The sequence below is a fragment of the Prionailurus bengalensis genome, chromosome C2 (genome assembly GCF_016509475.1).
Source record: "Prionailurus bengalensis isolate Pbe53 chromosome C2, Fcat_Pben_1.1_paternal_pri, whole genome shotgun sequence".
In the NCBI taxonomy this organism is placed as follows: Eukaryota; Metazoa; Chordata; class Mammalia; order Carnivora; family Felidae; genus Prionailurus; species Prionailurus bengalensis.
Window position 1 is genome coordinate 154,297,575 of NC_057350.1, and position 23,605 is coordinate 154,321,179.

General features: G+C 51.2%; 1 protein-coding gene across 4 annotated transcripts in view; it reads right to left on the bottom strand.

Moving 5' to 3' along the window:
* The window catches only part of ITGA9 (integrin subunit alpha 9), a 361,953-nt gene that overhangs the window by 335,629 nt on the left and 2,719 nt on the right, over nt 1-23,605 (bottom strand). For all 4 annotated transcript variants that reach the window (XM_043595760.1, XM_043595758.1, XM_043595761.1 and 1 more), the window contains exons 2-3: nt 8,900-9,027; nt 7,320-7,426 (exon numbers count right to left, since the gene is read on the bottom strand). In XM_043595760.1, coding sequence (XP_043451695.1) covers nt 7,320-7,426; nt 8,900-9,027 — 235 coding nt within the window. The remainder of the gene's footprint in view (nt 1-7,319; nt 7,427-8,899; nt 9,028-23,605) is intronic.

Here is a 23,605-nt window from a genome sequence, read left to right on the forward strand (position 1 = left end):
ATCCAAAATCTATAAAGAACCTATCAAACTCAACACCCAAAAAACAAATAATCCAGTGAAGAAATGGGCAAAAGACATGAATAGACACTTCTCCAAAGAAGACATCCAGATGGCAAACAGACACATGAAAAAATGCTCAACATCACTCATCATCAGGGAAATGCAAATCAAAACCAAATGAGATACCACCTCATACCTGTCAGAATGGCTCACATTAACAACTCAGGCAACAACAGGTGTTGGTGAGGATACAGAGAAAGGAGAACGCTTTTGCACTGCTGGTGGGAATGCAAACTGGTGCACTCTGGAAAACAGGATGGAGGTTCCTCAAAAAATTAAAAATAGAACTACCTACGACCCAGCAATTGCACTACTAGGTATTTATCCAAGGGATACAGGTGTGCGGTTTTTCAAAGGGGTACGCGCACCCCAGTGTTTATAGCAGCATTATTGACAATAGCCAAAGTATGGAAAGAGCCCAAATGTCCATCGACAGATGAATGGATAAAGAACATGTGGTATATGTATACAATGGAGTATTACTTGCCAATAAGAAAGAAAGAAATCTCGCCATTTGCAACTACGTGGATGGAACTAGAGGGTATTATTCTAAGTGAATTTAGTCAGTCAGAGAAAGACAAATATCACATGACTTCACTCATATGAGGAATTTAAGAGACAAACAGATGAACATAAGGGAAGGGAAGCAAAAATAATATAAAAACAGGAAGGGGCACAACACATAAGAGACTCTTAAATATGGAGAACAAACTGAGGGTTGCTGGAGGGGTGGTGGGAGGGGGGATGGGCTAAATGGGTCAGGGGTGTTAAGGAATCTACTCCTGAAATCACTGTTGCACTATATGCTAATGTGGATGTAAATTAAAAACTAAATAATTTTTTTTAAAGTTCCCATTCCTGCCTGAGGAGCAGTCAAACCCACCCCGAGGGAGATCTAGTAGCTGTTGTTACTGGCCTACCCAGAGGTCCCAACACCCCTGAGATAACCATTCTGGGGTCAAATGAAATACCCAGGTCACCAAAGAAGAGAGGGGCCTCTTTGGGGCTTGGTCATCCCTCAGATCATCTTCTGATGAAAATCACTGCCTGCCAGCCTCTTTGCTCTTCGTTCCTTCAAATCCACCGCCCACATGACCCTTGAAGACAAGGCCACTCACCGCCCAAGGGCAAAACTACCGGAAATGTGAATCTGCCCACACATTGGTGCTTGCCCTGTGAGATTAAACTACACAGGAAAACCTCTTGTTGTTCCTTAGACTGCAAACCACCTTCATTCCTCCCCACTTGATACAGTTTTGTGCCGACAGCATAGTTTCTCAAGGACCTGTGCAAGTCTATCGCAAAGCACATAATCACTCCATTTCACCAAACAGTTGATTTCTTAAATTTTTAGCTCTGACTCAGTTCTGATGGCTTGCAAACTTGAATCACTTATCTAGTTGGCTGGTAAATTACTTCCAGTTTAGCTTATAGATTCAGCAAAGCCTTTGGCTTCCAGGGCTTACCATGTTTTATTGTACTTCTGGGCTGGAGGGACCGTACAAAGGGGCGGGTATTTATCATGGGGCATGCTGACTCTTCTAAGGAAGGACATTCTGCATTTAATGTCTAGTTTACTGTCTCCTCATTTGTTTTTGTTTTGTTTTTTTTAAGTGCCATAAATTGTTTAAGGAGTGATCTTGGAGAATTCCTAGAAAATCCAAATATTGCATTTCACAGTAAACTAAACTAAAATTCAGGCATACTGTGAGGTCAGAGATCAAAGTGTCAAAGGCAGTATGCATGTAGGGAAACAAAGAAGACTGTTTCTGAATATAAATTACAGAAAGAAGAGACTGTTTAGCCTTGATTATCATTATATATACACACACATGTCAATCTGACCCCTACATTAAAAAAAATTCCTAGGGACTGTCTCCAAAGGATTACTAACCCCATCCATCTCTCCAAATGAGTTCTGCCATGAGGGAGGAAGGGGGCAGAGCAGGGGAGAACAGGAAAAGAAGCGCATTCTCTAGAAACAACAAGACTAATCAAACTCAGATTCCAAATGATCTAAAAAGGGGAAGATGGTCTCACATTACCCCAAACCTTAGAATTTGACATCTTTCAAGTTATGAGGATTGTTTTTTACTACCCCCCCCAAAAAAAATAAATAAAAAGGAGAAAATGAGCAATTTATTACAAAGGTCTTTTTTGTTGTATGGAAACAGCACGTCCTTCTGGGGGAGGGGGTGGGAGGATCCTGGGCCTCTCCCGATGGCTCAGCCACAAAGACACGTAGGTCCCCACCCCACCCTCTTACACAGATGGCCAGAGCTGTTACCACGCCTCAGGTCCACCCTGCACAGCCAGGGCCAGGCCCCAGGCCACCGAGAACACCCCACCCGGCAAGGAAGTCCCCCCCACCCCCCAGCCCTGCTCCAAGGGCTCCAAGGGAGGAGGGAGTAGCCTGGGAGGCCCAGGGAAGGGGCTTCTGGAATGCTGGGAAAGTCCTTCTGAGACTGCCGACCCAATGACAATTCATCGAAGTGAACACAAATCATCTGTGTACTTTCCTCCGTATGTGTTATAGCACATTAGACGTTCTCTAGCCATCACCACCAGGAAACACGGCAATGGAAGTAAACGCAACACCGTATGCCGCGGCTTTGAAAGAAGTGGACAGATGAGAAGTCGTGAGCAGACAGGGGCCTCCCTGATGTTTAGGAAGGACGAGGCATAGAGCCCAGAACGCCGCTGCCACGAGGAATAATCTGGATGCTTCAATTATTTGTTGTCTGAGCCTTGGAGACTAATGACAAGCAGAAGACATCAGACTTGAACATCCTGAGGTGCCCTCCCAAATCCAAGAAAAGGGTCCGTGCCTATGCGGAGTTGCCTGGGTGGCCATGGCGACAAAGACTGCTTCTTCTCTATTTCTTAAACGGTCGTCTGCACACGGGGGAGCAGGCAGACAGCGTGGGAAGGGCCTTGCCCCTAATCCCGATGCTGTGTTTGCATCTGGTATCATCTGGATGGAAAACAGGAAGACTGGAGGAAAACAGGAAGGCACCACGACACCTATGAGCCCAGACTGCAGACACTAAGCCAAAGTCAGCCCACCAGAGCTGGTTGCCGGGTTCAGGGCTCAGAAAACGTCATTTGTCGATGAGACACTTGACACCCTGTCGCGGCTTTCAAATTCTCCATCTGTTCTATACTTGGAAGTCAGCACCTGGTGCCATTTTCAAAAAAAACTCACCCCACCTCCCCCTCTTCAAAGCCACCATGGAATCCAATATTACGTTCCATGGGGACACAGGTCCCACGCTCACACCCCAGGTACCTCCTGAGTGCTCAAAGTGTGTTCGAATAACACCCATCTTCCTGTGTTTAATTTTGAAACAAATGCCTGCCTAGCAGAAAGCCTTGACGGGTAGATTTGACACCTTAAAGAAAAAGCAAATGGATACGAGGCCTCCAAAATGTAATAATGGATGAAGTCACCATAACTTGTACCTTGTCACCTATCATTTCTAGGGCTGTTTTATAGCATTTTGCCTCATGCTTCCATCAACCACTCAGCCACCAAGAAGAGATGGCAACTGATTTGCTTTCTAATTGTTTTAATAGTGACGCTCTGCCCTTCCATTATTCAAACATACTTTTCGATACCCCTCCTTAGAGAGACCATCTCTAGGCACTGATAACTGACAGCGAAAAGGGTGAAAAAAATGCAGTCTCTCCCCAGGCAGCTTCCATAAAAAAGGAGACATACATGCAAGATGAACTACACTTACAAAGGTCACAACATAATGCCGAGTTCCGAACGACACACAAGATGCTAGGCTTATTCCAGAAAGCGCAGTCACCAATGACAGGCCTCAAGGAGGAAGCAGAGTCTCAACTGGGAGGACGGAGGGGGCTGGGAACAGAGGAGACTCAGGACAAGCCTTTCCTAGCAAGACGCCACAGGTGCAAAAAGCCACCGGGACAACTCAACAACAACAAACAATCCAACTTAAAGATGGGCAAAGGAGTCAAACAGACATTTCTCCAAAGAGGACATACAAATAGCCAGGAAGCACGTGAAAAGATGCTCGGTATCACCAATTCCTAGGGAAATTCAAATCAAACCCACCATGAGATACCATCTTGCACCCATCAGGATGGCCACTCTTAAAGAAAAGAAGAAAAAAAGAAAAAAACCTGTCGGCAACGATGTGGAGAAAGTGGAACCAACCCTTCTCTTGTGCACTGTTGGTGAGAATGCAAAATGGCGCGGCCGCTGTGGGAAAACAGGGTGGCGGTGCCTCCGAAAAAATTAAAAATAGAATTTCCATAGGGTTTGGTGATGCCACATCTGGACAGCTATACAAAAACACTGAAAACAGGATCTTAAAGAGATCATCGCACACCTGTGGTCATAGCAACATTGTTCACAACAACCAGGCCACCCAAACATCTATCAGTGGATAGAATAGTATTCGGCCCTAGAAAAAAGAAATACTGTCACACGCTACAACACAGATGAAACTTGAGGACATCGTGCCAAGCGAAATAAGCCGACGGCAAGATAAATACTGCATGATTCCACTCACGTTGTTATCGAAAGCAGTTCAACTCTTGGAAACAGAAGGATGGTGGTTGCCAGAGACTGGGGGGGAGAGGGATGGGGGTAAGCGTTCAATGCAGAGTTTGTTTTACAAGGTGAAGAAGTTGAGAGGTCTGTAGCCCAACAACGTGCACACCGGTAACACTACTGTGCTGCTCGCTGGTTTAAAAACGGGTAAGATGGTAAATTTTAGGTTGTGTCTTTGACCACAGTGAAAAAAACAAAGCCACGAGGAAAACGGATGCTGTTGGGTGCCCTCTTTCCCCAGCACCCACAGGCTGGCTTATCGAATGAAGCCGGGCTCGTGTAAGACGTGAGGAAAACAGCTCTGCGTGCGATGAACGAGAACTGGGTTACCACGGCAGACTACCCTGTCGCGGCACCATCACCCTGAGCCCCAGCTCCGCCTTCTCAGCTTCCTTTGCTAACTCGTCCCCACGATCCTCAATGCCGTTCATGTCCCCAGAGGTGGCCCCCTCCTCTGATTGGCAGTGACACAGAACTCTCTGGAAATAAGCTCTTGGCTGCACAGAGCTCATCCTCCTGTGGGAGGAAGAAACGTTTTCACAGGAGCAACCTCTGGCTCTAGGCTCCACGTGCCCTGCAGCATCGTGCGGGGTGCCTCCTCCAGACCGCCACCGCCTCTGTGCTGAGTCTTGACCTCAGGCCACCCTGGTTTATAGATGGATCAGCTTCTTCCCTCCTTTCTAGAGGATGGTGGACAACATTCCAGCCGTCCTGGGGCCGAGTTGTCCGGTCAGGGTCAGGGCACTACGTCTGGAGGCCTGGAGATGGTCCAGGGCAGCCCGCAAACTGGACACAGAGACAAACAGAGGGGCTGGGGGCCCTGCGCAGACTGACAGTGGTTCCAGTAGGAAGGTCCCTCCACACTGGTGACAGCATCCAGCTGCTTCTTCCCTCCCCCAAGGGGCCTGACCAGGGGCAGATGCTAACTTTGTGGTGAGAAGGCAGGCCGAATTCACACAAGTAGCCTCTTCCTTGGAGAAGTTTAACACAAAAGCGGGCTCCTCAGGCAGGGAAGGAAACGTTTTGCCTAGATCCTGAAGGAAAACCTGTTTCTCCTGGGATAAAATATAAATATATAAAACCCTCAACCTTACAGCATGTGGCCCGGAGGAAGCCCTCAATGAATGGCAGCTGGTAGCGTTTTCCCTCCTTGATCGTCTGCTTTTATGAGAAAACGCTTCACACAGCTTCCAAGAAAAGCCAATGAAAAGAAAAGGCCTATGAAGTCAGAATGCTGGTTCTCTCAGTGGAGAGGGGCGTAGGGAACACTCTGGCCTTAGCTACGGGGAAGCAGGAGCATGTGTATGAAAAGGCCACCAAGCCGTCCCCATCAAGTTGCGTGCGTCGGTATGTAGGGTGATACCTCCACAGGAAAGAGTAAAAGAAAAAGGAAGAAGTGGACAAAACTTCGGAGGCAGTTACAAACGCCTGTCTCGTGGAGTCCAGTAAAAGTCTCTGTGGCGACGGAAGGGTTTCCTCTGTGCGCTGTCCAACACAGTAGCCAGTAGCCACATGCTGTTACTTATCACTTGAAATGTGGCTAGTACAGAGGACTGAATTTTTGATTAGATTGGCTTAAAATGCACGGACTCCACGTGGCTGGCAGCTACCTCACTGGACGGCGTAGCTCTCGAAAAGCCTCCAGGACAAAGACTTTTCTTTGCATCTCCTCAACGCACCTAACGGACCTGAGAAGGCCACATGCACTTTGGAAGCCAAATATAGTTGACCCTTGAATGACAGTGGGGGTTAGGGGCACCGACCCTCTCATGCAGTTGAAAATCTGCATATAACTTTTGACTCCCCAACAACTTCACAAATAGTTGACCTATTCGTTGACCTAACAGTTGACCAAGAACATCAAAGGAGGTTAACACAGATTTTGTGTCTTATATGTACTACTCTCTTCTTACAATAAACTAAAGGGAAGAAAACATTAAGAAAATCACACGGAACAGAAAATACACTTAGAGTGCTGTAAACCATCCACGAATAAGTGGACCCATGCAGTCCCAACCCGTGTTGTTCAAAGGTCAACTGTAGAGCGCCAAAAATAACATGGGTTTCCTAACGTGTAATACTATGTAGGAATAAATAGGAATAAACTGCTGATACACAGAAGTTAATCTCAAAAGTATTCTGAGTGAAAGAAGTCTTAGACAAAAGAGCACACAGGTAGCTTTTCATTTATACGAAGTTCTAGAAAAATCGAAAGGAATCCATGGTAGTACTGATCATAAGAGCGGTTGCCTTGGGGTGGGAGGAACTGACTCGTAAGGAACATAAGAGAACTTTCTGGGATGACAGAGATAGTCCATACGTCGATGAGGGTCAGGGCGTCACACAGGAGTGTACCTTTGTCAAAAATAAAACTACAATCTTAAGTTCTGTGCATTTTATGCTCACTATACCTCAACTTAAAAGACACACGTTCACAAAAATACTTATGCAACAAACACGATCACGTTTCAACAGCCATATCTCCGCACCCCGGGACGGGCACTGAACATCTGACAGATGAAAAAAAATAAAAAGATCAGTCATCTGTTCAAGCAGTAGTCCAGAATGGGCAACAACCTCAAGGCCGTGCCCCTGTCACCGTGCCGCCCAGCCTTCCTAAGGCATCCAGAAGTCATTCACCCTCAGAGTGCCGCCCCCTTCCCACGGCACTTACCAGCACGCGGCCATCAGCCTTGGGCTGCCGGGCCAGGCTCACCCCCATCCACTCGTCATCCCTGTCTTCCCGGCAGGTCTTTCCACACGACATGCCCCGATTCTTCCCTGGATGAAAAAGAGAAAAGCCAGACTTGCTTAGAGAAATGATGTTCCGTTGGCTGCTTTTCAAAGGGTGGTCTACAGTCCAAGTGCTGGTCACCTGCCAGCGAGGAAATAAGGAACTTGGAACAAAATGGAAATCAACTCCAGCGCGATGCATGCCGTTTGATTCAGCCAATACTTTTTTCATCGCAAGACTTCCTCGAGGAGGGAAGTGGTGCAGTGATTTACGTTCTGAAGCTAGCTCCTTCATCTGTTACGTACCAGTAATAAGCAGTTTGCAAACCGGACATTTTGAGCGGCACTAAAGAACACAATGGCACGATGGACAGCTCTCCTTTTCAGCTAACGAATATCATGACAATTCTTCATTAAAAAAAAAAATTAGAAGCTCTAGATGGGAAAGAACTTTGGAGAAAGTGAGGACACGAAGGGATTATAATGAAATAGCTCTCACTATGTACAGATCTATGTGTCACCTCTATTATCTCATTTGTCCTTCTCAAGGTAGTCAGGTAAGGTAGGTATCTTAGTCCTGACTTTACAGGCAAGGAAACTGAGGCCAAAGAGGCTGCAGGACTTTCGTAGTAAGTCCCAACTAGTAACTAGCAGAGCTAGGCTCTGAACCCAGGCAGAGTCACCTGATTCCAAAGATGATGGACCATGTATTTTCCACTGGACTACAAGGTGAGCTTTGAAGTCTATCACATCTTTCCTTACTTAAAATATAAAACCTGCGATAAATTTTAATGGCCTCCCCCTTCATGCACAGCATGAAATCTTAACACTTTACTCCAGCCTACTGGGCCCTGTGTGAGCCAGCCCCAGCCCACCCTGCCAACCCCCTCCACTTCCACTCCCGCCCACCACTCCAGCTGCACTGCCCTCACTCGGAGCTTTAAAATGGCACGTGCTTCCCTCTGCTTGGATGTTCTGCCTCCCATACCTGCCCGGCTAACTACCGTGAATCCTTCCAATCAGGTGTAGATCAACTACCCACCTCCCCTCTGGTATTCTTGCACTCAACTACTCATTTTAATGTCTCTTGGCCCACTAATTTGTAAGGTCGAGGATGGCAAGATCTTTGTTTTGTTCACCAGTATGTCTCAGTGATTAATGAGTAACAGGTACCTAGCATATGATGGATGGATGGATGGATGGATGGATGGATGGATGGAAGGGAGGGGAGGGAGGAAGAGCGGGAGGGAAGGAGGGAGGGAGGAATGAAGGAGGGAGGGAGGGAGGAAGGAAGGAAGAGAGGAAGACAGGAAGGGAGGGAGGAAGAAGGGAGGGAGGGAGGAAGGAGAGAGGGAGGGAAGGAGAGAGGGAGGGAGGGAGGGAGGAAGAAGGGAGGAAGAAAGGAAGGAAGGGAGGAGGAAGGAAGGGAGAGGGGACGAATGATCAGGCCACCCTGAGAAGAAAAAGAGGAAGTGGGAGGGCACGGAACCCATTTCCACCTTGGCAGTGATATCCACCCACCTCGAGCCATGTCTAATTCGGTGCATCTCCGGTCAGGGTTGGTGTGGACGCGGCACTTAAACACAGCCCCGGGGGACTTCACTGAAGTGCTGTACTTGGACTCTGCCTTTGGTGCGCCCACAAGGACCCTGCACATCAAGAAGAAAGGACATTCTGTCACAACCCAGTACCGGCAAAGAGGAGGCCAATGCTTAAATCCTCACCCAGTGGTGGGTGGGCTGCCTGGATGCTCTAGGGGGCCCGAGGGGGAGGGCCTCCAACAGTGAGCCTGTTAGATTTTCTCCAGGCACATTACTTTTAAATGTTTATTTATTTTGAGAGAGAGAGAAAGAGAGAGAGAGAGAGAGAGAAAACAAGCATGAGTGGGGGAGGGGCAGAGGGAGAGAGAGAATCCCAAGTAGGCTCCACACTGACAGCACAGAGCCCGACACAGGGCTCGATCTCATGAACTGTGAGATCGTGGCCTGAGCCAAAATCAAGAGTCAGAGGCTTAACCAACCGAGCCACCCAAGCACCCCTCTCCAGGCACATTTAAAGCTTAAGACTGGCTGGGAACACATCCAAGCAAAGAGTTCCTATCCACAATCTATGAAGAACTCCTATAAATCAGAAAAAAAAAAAAATACAGACCAATAGAATAGTGGGCCAGATACTTGACGAAAGGAGATAACCAAATGGCGAATGAACATAGACAAGATCCTCAACTGCATTAGTTATCAGAGAAACCCAAGTGAGAGGCCACTTCACACCTACTAGAAGGCGAAACCAAAAGGGCCGAAAATGCCAAGTGCTGGCCAACCACAGCTCCGCAGGTAAATCTCACAAATACAACACCGGGCAAAAGACAGGAGGGCCAACGGGTACTCACTGAGTCCACTTATCTGAAGTTCGGAGCAGGTGAAATTTAACTGGTGCTAGAGGTCATGCTATGGGTTACTTCTGGAGAGGAGCAAGGGGGCTGGTGTAGCTAGGGAGAGGGGGCTTTCCAGGGGTGCTTATCATGTTCTATTTCCAACCTGAGTAGTGTCTACTCAGATTTATGATAATTCATTGAATTGCATATATATGACATGGGTACTTTCCTGGATGTGTGGGACGCTTTAGTAAAAAAAAAAAAAATAATAAAAAGCAGGAAATTTAGAGATGCCGTTTCTCTTCTGTGCCCCCCTCTTCCCCTCCCCCCCCCCCACAAAACATACGTACTTAGGGGGCAATAGGAAAGGAACAGCAGGAGTGTCGAATTATAAACCACATCCTCTGTCCCAAGGCAAACCAGAGATAGAATAGTTCACATGTGAATAAGGGCAAGAAGGAAGCTCTACATCCTTTATCTTGAACCGGAAACTGCCGGGGTCAGCGGGGTGGGGGAGGATGGCCCCTGCAGGGCCCCTCCCCACTGGAGGAAAAGAGCAAGCCATGCTAAGAAGACAGACGAGACATATTCAGGGCTGTGTGGACGTAGGACATCGGGGCGGGGGGGGGGGGGGCAGGCCTAGCAACAAGCTCCCTACAGATGTCACAGAAACGATTCTGCCCTGCATTTGTATGCACTGTTTCCAGAGTGATCAAGAGCAGTGTTTATTTATTTATTTTTATTAAAAAAAATTTTTTTAATGTTTATTTTTTTTATTTTTGAGACAGACAGAGCATGAACGGGGGAGGGGCAGAGAGAGAGGGAGACACAGAATCGGAAGCAGGCTCCAGGCTCCGAGCCATCAGCCCAGAGCCCGATGCAGGGCTCGAACTCACGGACCTGAGCTGAAGTCAGACGCTTAACCGACTGAGCCACCCAGGCGCCCCAAGAGCAGTGTTTAGAATACTAAGCGGCACCAATCAGGCAGGGTGTGCTGAGCCACAAGCCATTTGGAAGAGGACTTGTAAGGTGAGACCCTGAACAAGACCTACACCGATGTCCAAAGAGCAGAAAATTCCAAGCCACTGCTCAATGAGAATATGACCTGCTCCTTACATCTAGCAGCCTAGAAAGGAGATGCCGTTCACCTGGAAAGGTTCCAGGCACATCGTGAAGTGTGCTGTGCCCCCTACCCTGCGACAGAAAGCGTTATCCCTCATGTGTCTGTGGGAACGCAGCCTAGCAGAGGTTGGAATGACCCCAGAGAGCCTCCCTGGAGACGTGGCCCAGGCTCCCTTCACTTTGTCCTGGAAGCCACCTTCACCTTGGGGTCATGATATCCACCCCTACCCTGGCAGCAGAGTGACGGTGTTCCCTCCCCAGCACCCCAGCTGAAAGGAGTGGAGGTCTATACATCAGATAACAAAAGTCTGGGACCTTCAGATGGACCCTCAGCAAAGGCTGGACACCCATACTAATCCGGCCCAGAGACACGGTATCAGGTTCACGGGAAGGGGCGTGGGTCCTGTCTTTGTAGGCTCCACACTCAACGTGGCGCTCGAACTCACGACCCTGAGATCTAGAGTCGCACGCTCTACTGACTGAGCCGGCAAGAATGTGGGTCCTGTCTTAATTCCCGGCGCCCTGAGCCCAATCCCTCAACGCCCACACAGTGAAGACACAAAGGGTCACCAAGGATCTCTGGGGACACGCGGAGCCAAGGAAGACCCACCCTCACCGGAGCATTTCCTGCCAGGTGGTCTTGAGAGTTGGTACTCGATTCCGGGCGGGGGGCGGGGGGTGAGAGGAACAGATCCCCGAGCTTCCCCAGGGCCCCTCAGCAGCACCCCGGGAAGCTCGCCGGCTGCTCCCTGCTCCTGCAGCCTCCCCACGGGGGGCCCCAGCTGCAGGATCCCCAGGCGGAAGCAGGGCTGCACCCCCAGCCTCCAGAAATCTCAGCGAGCACTTTCCCTCGCAGGGCGGGCGGCTGGGCCGGCTCCTGGCGGCTCCAGCTCAAACGCAGGATGACACGCAAAACGCAACCCCGGCGAGAAGAAAGCCACATTAAGGCTTCCCCCCTGGCTTCTGGGGCTGAGCCTCAGAGCCCCCGGGGCCAGCAGAGGGTCGCTCGCGATAAGGCCCGTTATGTTTTCACAGGTGAGAAGAATTAGCAGTTGGACGGGTCTAAACTGCCGAACCGTCCTCCGCCTTTCCACGTGTCAGGTCGTAGAAGCCTGGGAACATAAACCGCCTCCTGCGCTCAAAAACCCCAGCGGGACAGGGCTGGGCCCGCAAGTTCCCACAAACTCCAAATTTACATTAGCTCGGCGAATCAATGCCACTCGCAATTCATTTTATTAAAAACCACGAAAATTAGACAAAGGGGAGAAGTATTCACACAGCGAGGAAGGGAAACGGCTGCAAGGAGCAAGCTGGTTCTCCACCGCATCCCCCGAAACGGCCCTGGGACCCCGGTCCTGCCAGAGAGTGCCACTGGGCCGAAGTCACAGACCCGGGGTCACGGGTTATCCCGGGAAGGAAGGGACCCCGGAGAGCCGAAATCCCAGGCGCTGGTGCTTCCAGCCCAGAGCGGAGACTGAGAGGGACAAAGTTCGTATCCGAGTCTAAGGTGGAGGGAGAAAGGATCCGCTGGATGAGCTTTTTCCCCTTCCAAACCCACGGCACTCAGCGGTTCTAGCGATGGCTGATCGAGCACTGATAACAACCCTTTGGTTCCAAGTCCCCGTCAGCCGGTCGGACGAGAAGGTTTTTCCAAGTCCTTTGCAATGGGAAACGAAGCAGGAGATAAGGGGGCGTGTGCACACACACATGCGCTCCCGGGGGCGGCGCGGGGCGGCGCAGTGGAGCCCCGGCTTGTATCTCTGTGTTTACAGAACGCTGTGGCTTCCTCCCCAGCCTGGCGTTGCTCTGGGGCAGCTCTGGGGCTGCTTGCCCAGGAGCAAGACCGCTGCCGTAGGCCAGCCCATGAGCCGGTCTCTTCTGAAGTCAGTTCAGCTGGCTGCCTGCCAGGCCGATCCCGAGAGACAGAGCGTGCGACCGCCCAGAGTTCACGACAAGCCACCGCACAGACGCCATCCGCCTCTTCTCGTCTGTTATTCTCTGCGTTATGAAGAGACAGCCCGTCACTTCCCAGAGCCCCCCACAATCTCCCCTGGTACCTTCGACACGACACTGAGATGGCTCCTTCCTTTGTACGGTTGCCACAGGAAAGGGCCCAGGTGTCCCCGCCAACAGGCTCCCATCAACAAGCCATCAGGCCGATTCTCACCCTTGCTTGCTACTTCACGTGTGGTCCTCAGACCAGCAGCAGGGAAAGCAGGGGAAATGCCCGGGAGCTTGATGGAAAAGCAGGACCTCAGGCCTCAGCCCCCCAAATCAGAACGCGCGTCTTAACCGGCCCTCCCGGCGATGCGGAGGCTAACACGCTATACAACCCCCTACGTGGACGACAAATAATCGCACTCCATCTGCAGCCAGTACGAACGGATGACTCTTGAGAAAGGAACCCTGCTCCTATCCCACCCCTAAAGATGCGCTCAAACTTCAAGGACATTTTAGACTCCTCTCCTTAACTCGTGACTTTAGATTTCTAATGACGAGGACAATCAGGGTGTATCAGGCACTTGGAGGGCGCAGGATCTGGGCTAGCGGGGTACAGCGCGCACCCCGGCGGTCGAGCGCACTGCCCAGCCCCCTATTCTGCCCACCCCACGTCAGCCAGAAAGGAGGAAAAGGGACCCAGAAAGCTCAGGGCGGCCAGTCTGCAGCCAGCCGCCACGGTGTGATCTTGCCCAAGAAAAGCCCTCACGAGGCTCTTCGGGTGGTTCCCGGGTTAACACTTTGATTTGGAGCTTCTGTGATGCCAAAGAACAGGGGTTTAAAATAGAAAGAAGCCCTTTCTCCCCCCCACCAGGCTGAATGTCAATCACGTCCTTGCTTTTCTAAAACGCGTATGTGGCTGGCACAGTGATGCCCAGAGGTTTGCTTTTTTTTTTTTTAAGAAGAAATCATCAACACCTATCTTTTTTTTTTTTTTTTTTATTTTAGAGAGGGAGAGAGCATGAGAGGGGGCGGGGCAGAGAGAGAGAGGGAGAGAGGAAGAATCCCAGGCAGGCTCCACCCCCAACGCAGAGCCTGACACGGGGCTCAATCCCACGACCCTGGGGTCATAACCTGAGCCGAAATCAAGAGTCGGACACTCAGCTGAGTGAGCCACGCGGGCACCCCCAGATTTGCCCCTCTTAATGAGTAGCTCACACACTTGTCTGGAAATGTGGGCCCATCTGTCCACCTGCCAACACGGGTTATGCTCACGGGTTATCTGATTTCTTGCTCAAGGCAACCCTGTCGGGCAGCTTCCCGTGTGCGCTTTACTCAGAGACGGAGGTTACGCTGCTGGTAAGCAGCACGGCTGGGATTTAAACCCGGGGCATCCGTGGCCAGTCCTCCAAACTCCGCCTCTCCAACACAGCCACCCCCCTGGTTCTGAAGCCCTCCCTCGCATCACCGGAGCAGACGGCAGGTAAACTCTCTGGCCAGCGGGCAACAGAAGAGGACTGAGCTGCCTCCCTGGGGAAGGCTCCCTCGCTACCCACAAAGACCTCAGCAGTGATTCCCCAGGGCGAAATCACAGCCGGGAGGACAACAACTGGGAATGGAAAACCTTAAATGCATTAGGTTTGCGCTCACGCATTTGAAGCCAAAGCCAACGCTTCCCCAGAGACACGTGTCAGTGACAGGCGTGGAATTCGTTCATTGCGTGTCCCACAGGACCACCCGAGGAATCCCTCCCTGTCCCTTACTGGGCAAAAAACAGCCGAGATCTGAACACACAGGGGGCTGTTTGGGGCCAGGGAGCCACCTCTGACCGCACGGAACCCTTCCCCCCCCTCCCCCCCCCCCAGAGAGAGGAGACTCTAGGGCCAGTGCTTGCCAACTGGAGCTGGGGACCCGAAAGGCTTCAGAAGCTCCTCTTTTTATGTTTGGGGAAACTGAGGCTCCAGCTCAAAACACTGGATACTAACTGCTTTTCAGGGGGTTGAAACTAATAGTTCCACTAGAATTCTAGGCTTTGAGGGCAAATTATTCAGGGTGGTAATTTGGCAAGAAGCACAGGGTTCAAGTTTTGCCGCAACCACTGATAAGCTATGTGACCTCAGGCAAGTTTCTTAACTACTCCGGGCCTCGGTCTTCTTCCTCCGTAAAATGGGAAAAAATAAAAATATACCTAGTAAGGGTGCTTGCGAGGTGGAAGACAATGTTTATAAAGTACCTGGCACAAAAGGGGTGCCTGGGTGGCTCAGCCGGTTAAGCGTCCGACTTCGGCTCAGGCCATGATCTCGTGGTCTGTGTGTTCGAGCCCCATGTCGGGCTCTGTGCTGACCGCTCGGAGCCTGGAGCCTGCTTCACATTCTGTGTCTCCCTCTCTCTCTGCCCCTCCCCCACTCGTGCTCTGTCTCAAAAATAAACAAACTTTAAAAAAAATATATGTTTTAATAAAAAATGTACCTAGCAACGTGCTTGGTACAAAGTAGGTGTTCAGTGAAACATAAGAATGTTCGACATAGGCCAAACACCATCGCACCGAACTCACCCCCGCTCCCCCTCTTGGCAGAACTCCCAGGAGCTCCTCAGAACCTGGAATTCATTTGGACCCTTAGCTGAGGTCACAGAAATCCAGGAATGGCTGGGACACTTTCGCCACTAGCAGTGGACTGCAAAAGTAGTCACAATTCGCCATCCCTCCCGTATCCACGCCTTTCCTCCTGGTACCTCGCAGCTTCTCCCATCAGGAGGTGGAGTCTGTCTCCCCGTCTTGAATGCGGGCAGGCCCTGGAACTTGCCTCGGCCAGCACCATGTGACCGAGGGGGTGGTTTCACTTCCCAGCTCGGGCTTCAAGAGACTGTGCGTGCCTCTGATTCCTCCCTCGGCACCTTGCCCAGCACATGTACAAGCCCAGGCTGCGGGAGCACAAAAGACACATGGAGATGGGCCGTCTCACCTGAAGCCATCCCAGACCAGCCGGCCCGCCTGCCTGCCCAGAAGCTGAGAGCAGACGCGTGAGGGAGCCCAGCGAGAGAAGAACCATCCCGCTGAACCCCGCCAAAACCGCCAACTACAGACTCAGTGGTTTAAACCACTGAGTTTGAGGGTGATTTGCGACGCAGCAACACTGTGGAAGCAGAAAAGAGATACAGCATCAAGGCAGGACACGCTACTTCTGAAGGGACCTTATGGCCACCCAGGGCCACACACTTTCACTGAGGGCCTTGATATGGGAAAGGCAGGGTGGGGTGGCAGATTCGGCCCCGAAGAATGTGGCGTCTCCTCTCCAGCTCTGTGACCTCGGGCAAAGCCCCCTGGCCACCCCGGCCCTCCCTCATCTTTAAAAGATAGTACAGGGGCTCCGGGGTGGCTCAGTTGGTTGAGCAACCGACTCTTGGTTTCAGCTCAGGTCATGATCTTATGGTTCAGGGGCTTAAGCCCCATGCTGGGCTCTGCACTGCCAGTGTGGAAACTTCTTTAGATTCTCTCTCTCTCTCTCTCTCTCTCTCTCTCTCTCTCCCTCCCTCCCTCTCTTTTGCCCATCACCTGCTTGTGCTCGTCCTCTCTCTTTCTCAAAACAAATAAATACACATTTAAAATTTTTTAATTAAAAAGAACAAAAATAAAAGGTAATAAAAACACACAGTCCCCTTCCCAGTGCAGCAGGGAGGCACTGTGTTGGGGGTGGGGTGCATCCAGGATGGCCTGACTTTTGAGAATGGGTTAGGAGTTTTCATCTGCCAAGGCCAAGAGCAGACAGAAATGCTCCCAGAAAAAGCATCAGGGCACTTTTTCTTCCTCCTTTGGAAATGGATACCTTGGACAGGGACTCGGTGAGGGAGGGGACAGCAGCAAGCCTGACCCTGGGAACAGCCAGACAAGCATTGAGTCAGGCCCACCTGGGTTCAAATCACAAGCCTGCCATCGACTTGCTGGATAACCTCGGATCTGGCTTCTGCACCTCAGCCGCAGCTCCCACTGCAACAGAGTAACCATGAGCACAGCACCCTTGGCACATAGAGAGTACTCATAAAAGGCTGGCAAGAATCCAGCTCAGAAAATGCTAAGTCTGAGAATGAAACAGGTGAGTTCATGCCCAACTGGGGAAGAGCAGAAACACAGGCAGGGTCCCCCCCCCCCCCCCCCCCCCACCGCTTGGAGAGGCATCAGCCTGCTGGTCGCCCTGGCAGGGAGTGAAGGGCCCTCAGAGCCTGCCGCCCTGCCCTGGCCGGGGTCTCGGGTCTTGGCAGATGCACTGAGAAGCAGCAGCTGGAGAAGAAAGCATGGTGAAAGGGCCAATGTCTTCCTTCCCCACCTAAGAGCGTCAAGGACACATTAAAATCCAAGAGAGGAAAGCTACAGACATCACGGAGATGAGTAAAAGCCGTGCGTGAGGTCTTCCTGGTAGTTTCTTGTGATGATTTTCTTCTCCAAGAACAATACTTTTATTTTTTGCTAAAATTCTCACCACCCCCTCCCAGACTTATGTGGAGCCCAGGATGGGGGCCAGAGCTCCCCATACCAGGGCCGGCCTCCCACCTGCTGAGAGAAGAAAGCAGCCTGCAGAGCCCTGGGATGGACAATCCCACGGGTCTCCAAGAAAAGGAGCCATCTCAGGGCCTTTCTGGAAGCAGACAGCATGTAAATGAATACACAGAAATGCAGATTTACGTAGAGCATGACCACAATTTTAGAGACCACACATAATGAGGGGTGCGTCTTAACACAAGACTATCTCATTCATTTCTGTATTGAGTATTGACACTCAGATCATGATAAATGAATACAGGATTCAACAAACGTACCAAAAGCAAACTCTTTTAGCATCGAAAGTCGGGATAAAGATGACCGTTAGTTCCACAAGTCAAATCAAAGTAACAAAAAGGGTAACTACCAGTGTTGATCGAGGGTGTCCTACAAAGTAACAATGGGATAAGTACTAGTATTTACCCAGGGTTTCCTTTGTGCTGGAGGCTGTGTCCCAGGCTCTGCAGCGATCATCTCATTTAATGCACTCAACAATGTGGTGAGAGAAACGCTTTATTATTACTCTTTTCCAAAGAGCTGAACAAGGACTCGAACACCTGAAGGGACTGACGGTCCTACAAACGTCTCCGAGGCGAAAATAGCCAACTGGGGGCAGGGCTGACCTTGAAGCCCACCCTCGTGGCCACCAGGCACTTGGGCATCTCAGAAGCCCCCCTTTCATGGCCTGGAAACCATGGGTTTGGCTGTTGCTGGGGAATCAGAGGCCACAATGAAGGCAGAGCCAGGAAGAACCCTGCTCCCTGTGCCTGGGACATTCGCTCTGGAGGCGCCATCCTGGTGGGTAAGAGGTGCAGTCCCGCCTTTAGGAGACCCTGCACCATGCCAGTTTCGCTCCAGGGGGTGTGCACCCCGCAGCGCTGGAACACCACACATCCAGGACAGGGTAGGAGAGGCCACCTGGGCTTCAACGTACCAAGGGATGTGCGGAAATGGAGAAGGTTGGCTTTGTGCTTGTTATCTTCAGGTTCTGGGGGACACAAGTCATCCTGTCTCGCGTGTCGGCCACTCGTGCAGAAAGTCAGTGTGGGTTTCTTCAATAAAGTTATAAATCCAGGGGTGAGTCCTAACCGCTGGCTGCCATGGCTACCTTCCCTAGCTCCTCTCCAAACTAAGCTGCTTAAATGGAGATAGAAGGTAACAAACTCAGCCCAGGGAGATTAGGATGAATACATGGAATAGTCCAGAATGTGCCATCTTTCCTAGGACACTTCTTACCTTCACACAGACTTGGGGTGGGAGCAGGCCTACAAATGTCCCTGGCAGAATCACTGGGTCCCTGTTTACCCAGTGATCAAGCATCTCTGGAAAACAGAACCCCCAGAATCCCTCCACCTGTGCCCAGTGGATCATGAATAAGTACCCCAAAGGATGTCACAGGGAAGTTACCACTGCTATAACTCCAAAACTTTTCCAGAAAAGCCAGGAAGGAAAGAACCTTACAAGACAGATGCCTGGATGCCTTGAAGCCCCAAACTTAGACTCCTGACTCTGTGAGAGGCATAAGCACACTCCCACGTCTACCACTTTGGCCAGGTGACCTGGGCAAGCAACACCTCTGTGTTTGTTTTCTCCTTCGTGATTGGGGCTAGAATGACAACCAGCCGACACTTGGGAACATTCAATGAGCCAGAGCACATAAAGCACGTAGAACAGCACTCAACACCTGCTAAGGACTCAGTAAGTGCATAGCTGCGGCCACCATGTTGTTTCTGCTGGGAACTGAAACCCACAGCATGAGTCCCTTCTAACGTTCCCCCACAAAGCACAAACTGGGGACCCAGTGAGGCTGTAGTTTCAAAGACTCCAGATCTTTCCCAATCTTGGATTCACTTCCCAAGGTTCTGTCAAAAAGGAAGGTCCTGATAAAACACTTTCTTCTGCTTTAGTTGGTCACCAACCCACTTGGCTTAATGGTTTGTGGTTTGTGAAGTCCCAGGAAGGAAGTGCTGCTGCTCCCTCTGGTCGGGAGCTCATCAGCTGCCCGATGGCTCAAGGTAATGGGGGGGGGGGGGTCTCTCTCTCTCTCCTCCGTCCCTCACCTGTGACTTCTCTGAAGTCAGGAAGAGGCACCCTGTGTGAAAGTTGGCAGCTAGAATGCTCTGGAGTCTGCTTCAGGCCAGATTTCTAATGTCCCCCGTGCTGACCCAGTGCAATAAGGCACAGATAATCCCCAGCCACAACTGCTGGCCAAGGAGCACATCTCCTGCCTTCCTAACACAGCAATCCACAAATGATGGGTTCCGTGGCCACCATGGAGCCGTGCATCCCCTGTGCCACCTCGTGCCATTCAGCTGCAAGTCAGCCGGCAGTCCCCACCGGCAGCCCCTTCAGGAAGGCCACAGCAATCAAGCCGAGGCCACACTCCGCCCAGGGGGCAGCAGCCAATGACCGATTATGACGATCACGGTTGCGGGGCGGGGGGGGGGGGGGCGTCCTGTTAAGCTGGTGGACATCTTAATCAGGTCAACAGCACAGCCTGAGGCTCTCTCTGCCCGGTCTTGCCCCCTCCCCCTTGCTCCTCCCCAGGCCTTGTCCCCCCACCTAACACGTCCCTACTCCTACCTCTGCCTTAGCATCTGCTCCCAGAGGACGCACACTGACAATGTGCGTTGATCCCCGAGGCTGGGGCAGGCTTCGGACAAGGCGTGGAACTCTAAGCTCCAGTTCTCTGACTGGCACACTGGAAACCACCGGCCAGGCGGTCCCGAAGATTCAAGTAAAGACTATCATGCCTATGAGAGCGTTTGATCTCTTGGAGATAGATGCCCAGCAGATAATATCTGATCGAATTGCTGATTTTTACTTCTTAAAGTTACAGGCTGCTCCCTTGATTTCTGAGGGCGACACGGAGACTGCTTTCTAATACACATGAAAACACGTTCCCTAGACAAATCACAGTAAAAGCTATCAGAGAAAGACCATTTCCGGACGTCAGCGGGGGAATAAGAGCTGGCTGGGGCCCAGTTCTTCACACCCTCACACCCAGAGCTGTGAGTAACTAGCTGGGAAAAGTCATCTTCTTGTCTGTGAAGTTTCTCCCCCGGGCAAGACAGCTGCCTCAGACCGGCGGCCAGCAATCAGCACTAGCTCCGCAAACAGCACCCTCGCCAGCTTCCCCAGATCTCCAGGGAAACGCCCCGGAAACCCCACGAGACACTTTCTGGGTCCCCTTAGAACTTGGGCCTCACACACGCACCGTGGCTTCCTGAGAGCATGAGAAGCGGGCTCTTCGGGGCAGTAAGACCCAGGAATAAGGCCTGAAAATGCTACATCGAGGAAAGCCGGATGGGGAAGTGGACCCACACTCCCGGCTGCGGGCCTGGCGTGGGACAGCAAAGACCTCCATCACACGGGGTTCGAGAAGGCCCGGCTGCCACTGCCATTTCTGGGTGTCTCCTCACAAAGATGGGGTGCAGCAGGGCCCGGGATCCCACGGCCCCCCTCCTCAAGGTTCCACCTTCACAAGGGTCTCCCCTCTGCCCGTCGGAACAACTGTGTCTGCCCAAGGACAAGCCTCTCTCCCATCAGAGCCCGTAGCCTACATTTTGCCTGGGATGCTAGAACCGCATGATGTCCTCACCCATCAGACGGTGCGTGGAGTTTTCGTTCTTGAATCCCTCCCCCTTAGCGCCCCAGTGTTTGACCAGGGAAGGACAAAGAAGTCAGCCTCCCTGGCTGTCCGTTGCTAATTCTGAGTTAGATTTAAGCACCCACACTTGTTTTGACACACAAACCCTCCAAGGGCTGATTTTTTCCTTTTTCTCATGTTGCCTGTCGATCTTTGTCTAGCCCTTTAAGACTTAATTTGTTGCTCTAAACCAGCACTATCCTGAACTTTCTGCCACGGGGCGCCTGGGTGGCTCAGTCTATTCAGCCTCCGGCTCTTGATTTTGGCTCCAGTCAATATCTCACGGTTCCTGCGATTGGGCCCCAAGTTGGGCTCTACGCCGACATTGTGAAGCCGGCTTGGGATTCTCTCTCTCTCTCTCTCTGCCCCTCCCCTGCTTGTTCTCTCTCTCTCTCTCAAAATAAACTTAAAAAACAAAAACAACAACCTTTCTGCTCTAAGTGTTCCGTGTACTGCCCAGTCCCACAGCCACCAGCCACATGCGGATACTGAGCACTTGAAACGTGGCCAGTGTACCTGAGAAAGGGAATTCTTAATTTTGTTTGGTTGTAATTAATTTTAACTTAAATAGCAATACACCTGGCCAATGTAACGGCATTGGCAATGCAGCCGAACTGTCTCGCTTGTTCTTTTCATTCTCAACCTTAATGCACACTGAGAATGCTGTGTTCTCCTTGGCTCTGAATTACCTCCTATTCCTCACTGAATGCTCTTCTGACAACCTTAACAAAGCAGAAAGCCGGCGTGTCTTCCATTTCCGAGCACTTGCTCTGTGCCTGAGCACAGCCGTCTTGATGTGTCCCGGGAGATGGGGCAGGAAGCGCGTCGCCAGAAAGGAAGCCAATGCACCCAACCACCTCGGACTCCAGGGCGTCTGGGGCACAGAGGAAGGAGGGCAGGGGAGGGGTGTGAAAGAAACCCACTCTGGGGGCTGGACGCCAGCCGGGGCTGCATTTATTTATATCACAGGGTGTTACAGTCGTCTACCCTGCAGCTGAAGAACCGGTACATGTCTAAGGGAAGGGGACAGAAATCGGCTTTGTCCATGTTCCCTGGCAGCTACTACTGTGGCTCAAAGGGTGCAAGGAGACCCCGGGCACGGGGGCGGGGGGACAGGAGGGGAAGCTGGCTCTGGCAAGCAGACACCCTCAGAGTGTTGCTGGAAAGGAGGAAACTGAGTCATTTGCATGTTTGCATCCAAACAGATACAAATGACATCTGCAGCGCTCTCCAGGATATCCTGGTCCACCTGGCCAGGGGGACAACCGTCACTGCCTAGAGCACGGCCACGGAGGGACCGTTCAAGCCAAACACTTGGAGAGGTGCTGGGTCTGGGGCTCTGCTCTCAATGCAGTATGACTGCAGAAGCCGTGTTCAAGCCTCCAGGCTTAGAAAAGCAAGGTTATTACCCCCGTCTGTTACAGAAATCGTGACAATTTTGGCTTAAAAAGAAAAGGACTGACAGGTATGCTGGGTTATGGGGTTCGGGAATACGACAGCACTGTGACCCGCGCCCCGGTCCGCCAACACCAAAGACCCTCAGCTCTGCCACTTGCAGAGCCCGCGCTGGCTCCGGTGGCCGGGCTGTCCCCCCGTGTTCTCCAGCACATTCTTCCTGCTCCTCTGCCCTACTCCCAACAAATCCGTCTACCTGTACAAAGGTGTTTAATTAGCATGAAGCCGACTTATTAAACCACTGATACCGAATTCGGAGGCTAAGGAGTAATTTCTTAAGAAAGGCACCAGATACAGAGAAAGTTTAATTAACGTTTTCCCTCCTTTCAAAGTTGCAAGCGATTACTTTTCCTTCTCATATCTCTTACCTCCTTCATCCATTCTATTCGTGACCTTTTGAAGTTCCCCTCTTGCAGACAGCTAAGCTCCTCTAAAGCAATGGATCCAGATCGTTAGCATATTACTCCAAAACTCCAGTGCCTGAGAAAGTTAATGCATTTTCTAAAGCACACGCTTTAACTTCACTGGCACTTGGAAAACGCATAGAAAATGCCTCACAACCTCCCTCCTTTCAGACCCAGCCATTCTACGCCCAGGAATTTATTCAAAGGAAATAATTAAGGATGTCCGCAAGGCTTTAGTCACAAGGATGTTTACCCCTGCTGTTGTTTATAATCGTGAAGAATTGGAAACAACCTACACGTCCCTCAGGCAAGGCTAAAAGATCCAGGGTCCTGGGACTGCCCGGTAGGAAGAGACGAACAACCAGTCGCTAAGTCAATCAACCAACCACAGAGCTACAAGTTCAGATAGAGATGTAGGGTAGATCCAGATTCCACAGGGCCCGAATCATGTAAATTTAGGGTGACCACCTTTAAGAAAATACAAAACAGGGGCGCCTGGGTGGCGCCGTCGGTTAAGCGTCCGACTTCAGCCAGGTCACGATCTCGCAGTCCGTGAGTTCGAGCCCCGCGTCGGGCTCTGGGCTGATGGCTCCGAGCCTGGAGCCTGTTTCCGACTCTGTGTCTCCCTCTCTCTCTGCCCCTCCCCCGTTCATGCTCTGTCTCTCTCTGTCCCAAAAATAAATAAACGTTGAAAAAAAAAAAAGAAAATACCAAACAAAATTAGGTACAGGGGCTCGGTGGGGGCCCATGT